Source organism: Myotis daubentonii, chromosome 13 (genome assembly GCF_963259705.1).
Source record: "Myotis daubentonii chromosome 13, mMyoDau2.1, whole genome shotgun sequence".
In the NCBI taxonomy this organism is placed as follows: domain Eukaryota; kingdom Metazoa; phylum Chordata; class Mammalia; order Chiroptera; family Vespertilionidae; genus Myotis; species Myotis daubentonii.
In genome coordinates this window covers 46,117,544-46,124,194 of record NC_081852.1, presented here as the reverse complement: position 1 = coordinate 46,124,194, position 6,651 = coordinate 46,117,544, and the positions used below count along the sequence as shown (strand labels likewise).

At 62.5% G+C, this 6,651-nt stretch overlaps 1 protein-coding gene across 1 annotated transcript; it reads left to right on the top strand.

The window, feature by feature from the left end:
• The first annotated feature begins 893 nt into the window (after positions 1-893).
• LBX1 (ladybird homeobox 1) lies at positions 894-5,175 on the top strand. The gene is made up of 3 exons (XM_059661141.1): positions 894-1,088; positions 2,028-2,754; positions 3,471-5,175. The coding sequence occupies exons 2-3, from the start codon at positions 2,430-2,432 to the stop codon at positions 3,989-3,991; spliced, it is 846 nt and encodes a 281-aa protein (XP_059517124.1). The 5' UTR covers positions 894-1,088; positions 2,028-2,429; the 3' UTR covers positions 3,992-5,175.
• The last annotated feature ends 1,476 nt before the right edge of the window (positions 5,176-6,651 follow it).

Here is a 6,651-nt window from a genome sequence, read left to right as displayed (position 1 = left end):
ATGCTGGACAAAGGTGGGGGAAGAGGGTAAGTAGCTCCTCCCAATGCTCCCAAGCAGGCCAGCGGCAGACACTGGGGTCCCAAACAAGAATCCTTTATCTTTACACTGTCCCCTTCACTCTGGAGACCTGCAAGCCACGTTCCAAACAAATAATTAAAAGGGAGGTGAAGCAACCAACCCATCTCTGGTGCACTGAGGTCCCTATGCTGGAGACAGGGAGAGAACCTGTACCCAGCCCCACAGCCCAGCTTGGCTCACTCCCTCTCTGGGGCAGGTACAGGGCTAAGAAGTCCAAGAGGTCCTATTTTTCCCATTCCCACCTCTGGACTGGGCCACAGTCCTCTGCACTACCCTCTCTGGGCCCTTGTCCTGACTAAGCAGGCTGCCGGATGGCACTGCCTGCCCAGGAGTTTACAAACAAAGCCAGGGAAAGGGCCGAGGCTGTGGGGAAGGGAACAGTTCTTCCTGTCTTGGTCCCAACCCCCTTTACCTCCCCTCCTCTCTCCTGGCGCAGAAATGGAAAATTAGGGTGGTGGGGCCAGCGGCCCCGCACAAACCAGATGAGCACAACCCCCTTGGGGGCCTCAAGAGAATGAAAGACGTAGGTAAGGGCTCACACGCCGCCGGCATACCCTCAGATTCACATTTGTTCACACAAATATACAGATGGAGAATCACATACAAATATACACATTCAAAAACATAAACACATTCAAATGCCGACGCACACAAATGCTTGCCTGATATACACGGAATGCGGGGCCATACGGTTCCCAGACCGTAGTCTGACCCGAACCCTGGCCTCTCTGCGGGTTCCTAAGAGCGCAGCCCCAGCCGCGGCAGGCCCCCTCTGGGCCCCCGCCCCGCATCCGGAACAGCTGGAGTCGGCCGGCCGGGCGGTACACTCTTGCCCGGCGTTGGGCTGGGCGGGGCCGGCAGCCGGCCGAGGCCCGGCCAGCAGAGCGCAGCAGGGAGGCCCCAGCCGGCCCGTTAGCCGGGGCACCCGGCCCGACCGCCGGTCGGACGCCGGTCACCAGGCGGCCTCTAGAGCATCGGCCCGAGGAAAGTGTGCAGGATTGCCTGAAGAGGTAAGACTGTCCCTTTGGGATCAGGCCGCAGGAGAGGTGCCTCGAGCCACCACCAACTCTCACCCGCCTCTAGGCTGAGGAAGGTTGAGTCCTCTGACTAGTCCCCTCCCCCAGCCCCTGGGGTTCCCACACCTCTGTGTCCCAGGTCGCCTCACACAGGGCTGCAGAGCCCGTTTAGACCTCCTGATTCCCCAGGTGCGTGGCCCAAGGCCACGGTGAGGGGCAAGAGAGTCTAGGAGTAGAGGCGCTGGGTCCTTGATCGCCGCTCTCCAAAGTCCGCGCTGGGCGCTGGCGGGTCCCACCCAAGCTCCTTGTCTTACCTGGACCGCGTGGCGGCTGCGTACCTTCCAGGCTGGACTCTCGGGGCCCTTCTCCGGCGTCAAATCCCGGGTCGGAGAGCTTGAGACCTGCGGGCCAGCGCTGCCCTCACAGCCAGGCCGGCGGGAGGCGGGTGCGCCGGGAGTGAGGCTCGCAGTTTGGGGTGGGGGCGGCGGCATTTCAGTCGTCTGAGGTTCGGGTGCAATAAAGGCACCGCTAATGTAATTTACAAACAGCTCGGGCCGAGCGCGGCGCAGCGCCCGGACTGACAGGCGCATTAGGCAGGCTAATTCCAGCCGGCTCCTCCTACCCCCGGCCCGCTAATTAATGAGCTTCCCAACTTAGAGCCGCCTGCATTGGACAGACAGAGAGTGAAAGAGAGGGCGAGGGAGAGGGAGAGAAGGAGAGAGACGGGGGGAGCAGAGAGGAGAGAGGGAGGGAGAGAGAGAGAGAGAGAGAGAACAGGAGGAGAGAGGACAGAGAGAAAGAAGAGAGGAGAAAGACAGGGAGAAAGGAGAAAGAGACAGACAGAAGTGCCGCTGCAGATAATTGATTACTCCTCGATCAAGGCTAACTTGTTAGCAATAGTCAATTGCCCCATCTCTCCGCCTCCCCTCGCAGTACAGAATCGGTGCACTCGCCTCGGCTCTTCCAACTGCCGCCTCCAGGACCCGGGGCCAGGAGCCGCCGCGGAGCCACCTGACACCTTTAAATAGCACCGGGGCTGGCGAAACTGGAGCCCCGCGCGGCGCGCCCCGGCTCGGGCCCCGGATTGCTGGAAGCCCCGGCGGCGGCGGCGCCCGCGCCAGCACCCTCCTCCCGGGGCCCCGGGCGGCTCGGCTCGCCTCTGCCACTGCGTTAATCGGCCCCGCGCCTGGCCAGCGCTTGGCCCGCGCCCTGCCCGGCGCGGCCTCCTGCCCACCCGCCGCTGCCGCTTTCCCGCGCCGCCCGGCGCCCGAGCTGCCCGCGGGCTGGGTCCCCGCAGCCCGAGCCGCCCGGGCCGGGCCCCCAAACGAGGCCGAGATGACTTCCAAGGAGGAAGGCAAGGCGGCGCCGGGGGAGGAGCGGCGGCGCAGCCCGCTGGACCACCTGCCGCCACCCGCCAACTCCAACAAGCCGCTGACGCCGTTCAGCATCGAGGACATCCTCAACAAGCCGTCTGTGCGGAGAAGTTACTCGCTGTGCGGGGCGGCGCACCTGCTGGCGGCGGCGGACAAGCACTCGCCGGGCGGCTTGCCCCTGGCGGGCCGCGCGCTGCTCTCGCAGACCTCGCCTCTGTGCGCCCTGGAGGAGCTCGCCAGCAAGACCTTTAAGGGGCTGGAGGTCAGCGTCCTGCAGGCAGCCGAAGGTAGGTGTTGCCACTGGATTCCCCTGCGCCCAGCATCCAGAGCCCCCGCCTCCTGTGCCCATCGCGCTTCGTGCCCTGTGCCTCTGCCAGCCTCCTCCCGCGCCGGCCGTCTGGGCCCTCCAGCCCAAACCGCCGCCGCTCGGAGTAGAGATGGGAGGGACAGGACCCAAACCCTGTTTCCTAGGGACCGCTGGATAGGCCAGAGTGACCGGGAAGGGATGGCGGGAACACCAGGTCTTTCTGTGGTCGGCCTGCTCTGCCTGGCTCCCTCCCGTTCCCAGTTCCCAGTGGCCTGGGCACTCTTAGCCCTGCTCCTGGGATGAGGAATGGAGAGCCTTTTGCTGGGAAGTTTTGAGTGAGGGTAGAGTTGGGGTAATTGGGAAGAGACGCGGAGTACCAACATTCATACCAAAGTCAGGACTTCCCCATCCGGCTCCCTCCTGCTCTAGCAACCTTGGGTCTTTCAAACCAACTCTTCGGGGGGCCACGGGAGGGGGGGAGGGAACAAAAACAATGTTTTCCTAGGGACTCCTGTTAGAAGAGAGACTGGGAAAGGGGGTTTGCAATTGCCGAGGCTTCCCACAGCCCCGGAAGCCTGATCAAAACCGAGCAGGAAACAGTGGCAAACCGCAGACCCGATGAGCCTGGGTGGGGTGCGGAGAGTGGGTGGGTTTCCTTCTCGCGTGGCGCAAGCCTACACTGTGGTTTCCTCGCAGGCCGAGACGGAATGACCATCTTTGGGCAACGGCAGACCCCCAAGAAGCGGCGAAAGTCGCGCACGGCCTTCACCAACCACCAGATCTACGAGCTGGAGAAGCGCTTCCTCTACCAGAAGTACCTGTCCCCCGCCGACCGCGACCAAATCGCGCAGCAGCTGGGCCTCACCAACGCTCAGGTCATCACCTGGTTTCAGAATCGGCGCGCCAAGCTCAAGCGGGACCTGGAGGAGATGAAGGCCGACGTGGAGTCCGCCAAGAAACTGGGCCCCAGCGGGCAGATGGACATCGTGGCGCTGGCCGAACTGGAGCAGAACTCGGAGGCTGCGGGCGGCGGCGGCGGCGGCTGTGGCAGGGCCAAGTCGAGGCCTGGCTCTCCCGCACTCCCTCCAGGCGTTCCGCAGGCCCCAGGCGCGGGGCCCCTGCAACTCTCGCCCGCTTCCCCGCTCACGGACCAGCCTGCCAGCAGCCAGGACTGCTCGGAGGACGAGGAAGATGAAGAGATCGACGTGGACGATTGAGCAGAGCCCAGGATCCTCTGCCGCCCAGGGCCCCGGAAGCCCGTAGGCCTGCAGCCTCCCGGACGGACGGGACCGCGGAGGGGAGCTGGGACCTCCTCTGCAACTCCCGCCTTCTCCCCCGTCCCTGGCCCGGACTCGGCTCCCAGCAGCTGCCTCTTCCCTCTCGAAGCAATAAACCCGGCTGGCCGGCGGGCCGGCCGCAGCGCAGGGCCTCCGCCGCCCGGGGAGCCCTCGCCGTGCAATTCCGTATGGCTTCTGTATAAATATTTAAACCTATATAGCGGGTTCTCCCACCGCAGCCTGATTTTTTTTTTTTAAATCTCGGAGATATTCATGTTTTCAAAGCTCCCAGGCTGCCGGGTTTGCTGAGAGCGAGGCGGAACGAGGGTGACGGACACCGAACCTAGCGGTCTGGAGGAGAGGGCCACCGGGACAGTTTCGATTTTCTCTGCATGTGGCGAATGCACCGGCCCTCTTCCTCCTCGCCTCCCCAGGCCTCTTGCAGTTGACTTCTTTTATTTCCTTCTGCATTTTCCCCGCGTGGGAAGGGGCTGAGGTGGGCAGCCGGGTCGTGACTTGCAAGTTTCAAATTGATCTTTTCTCCCCACCTCGAGAGAAGTCTGTTTTCTATGCCATTTCTGCCTCCCGATGCCCACTAACGCTATTTTTAAGATTCTTCCCCACCCTCTCTCGGTTTCCTCGGACTGACGGCTGGGGTCCGGGTCTTGGGACAAAATGGGAAATCCAACCAACCAAGCAACCAACGAAAAAAATAACCCAAAGCCCTAGAATTATTTTTTACTCTTTTTAGAATTTTTTTGCATGTGACAGAGACTGAGAGGAGGCCAACCTATGCCCTCACCCCACCTCCTCCACAGCTCTGGGTCTGTCTTGCAGCCTCCAGCGCCCTGCTCCCAGCTTGACTTGGCCAGACAAGGGTGACCAGATGAGGGTGGGTCCCACGTGCCCTTCCCTGCTCCTGCCCTGCCTTTTCGTCCCGGACTGTACCCAAGGCCTCTTTCTCCGATAAATAAAGTCTTTGCCATTTTACTAGAAGCGGTGGTGACCGTGTCTAAATGAGTGGGCCCTGTTCAGGGAAGCCGTGGCAGGCTCGGTGTGTTGTTCACTGTCGGCTGCACGGGCCTTGGAGACATAGAGGAGTTTCCGGCCAGCCCAGCCGGCATGAGAGTGAGCGGTGAGGGAGAAGTAGTGGGAGGAGGTATTTCTTGCCTGCAAACACCTGGTAGGCTCCAAACGGGGTAGGGATGGGGAGGGGGGGAGAAAGATGAGCAGGCTTCGTCAGGTCGGGGTAAAAAGTGGGGTGTACAATGCAGGGTGCAAATGCTTGCATAAGTTGGGGAGCACCAAGGACAAGAAATTAATTTGCATGAGGCGAAGGGTGGAGGAGGATCTGCCCTGCGGGTTCGTGCATCCCGCCTGGTACCCAAGGGTATTCTTCCTGCGGCCCCTGGGGCTGGGCTGCACTTCCAGGTTCAGCAGCTCTAGCTTAGCGGGCCAGGAGGGCGCATGGAGCCTGAGCCACAGAGGGCCTCGCCCTTGCGGGAGGGAGAGAAATGCGGCCGAAGGCACCCAGGGCAGGCTGAATTGCACACCCGGGCACCGGGGTATGTGAGCCCAAGGCTTCTCCCTCACCGTCTGAGAGTTGGGGTACATTTCTGGTGACTTTCACAAATTCTAGGCAGAAGTCGGCTGAGGGCAGTGACATCAATCTCCCAAGGACTCGCTGGGGTCCCCCCCCCCGCCCCAGGGGGGCTGAGCTGGGGCTGGGCATAGCAGCTTTCACTTTTCCGGAGTGAGCGAGTTCCTCTCGGGGCTTTTGTTGTCCCTGGGCTGGCGAGTGGCCGCTGTCACCAGAGGAGGGTCCCGCCTCCAGGCCGCTCAGCTCCCTTTCTCCGCAAAATTGATGTGAGAAATGTGCATCTGGTCGCGGGCAGGCAGTGGGGCCCCGGGGCCTGAGTAGGGGACGTGCGTGTCCAAGACGAAACTAGGAGACAGGAACAGAAAAAGGAGCACAGACACACTCCAAAAGCAAGCGAGAAAGTAGAAAGCCACAGACAGTGGCGAGAAAGAGGGGTGGGGGGAGAGATAGAGAAAAAGAGAGAGACAGAGAATATAAGAGAAAGAGAAAGAATACAAGAAAGGGGCGAAAGAGAAGCTAGAGGAGAGAACGAAGGGAGAGAGGCGGCGGGCAGCCCAGCCGAGGCGTATGGCCGGCCGCTCCGCCTGGGCGGCATAAATCGCCCTCTCTCAGGATGGATGGGTCTGTAATTCGGAGCGCGGACCATGAAGGCCGGGACGAATGGACCCGGGCGGCCGCTGACAGGCGACAATAGCCGGGCCCAGCCCCCCGCGGCTCTGGGTGCGGGCGCGGCCGAGGCCCTCCGCAGCCCAGAGCGCGCTGGCGCTGGCGACCATATGGTTTTTGAATTTTCTTCACAATTTGTAGACAATTTGATGGATTAGGTCCCCGCGCGCGTCTCCCCGGCACAAAGGCGGCGCAGGGACCGCGGCGCGGCGGTCACCCGGGCATCTGCGCCCGCCGAGCGCCCCCCGCCCCCCGCCAGGCCCCCGCCCCGCGCCCGCAGCCCCAGGCCGCCCGCCCAACACGCCCATGAATCCCAATGAAGCGGCCCTGGCAC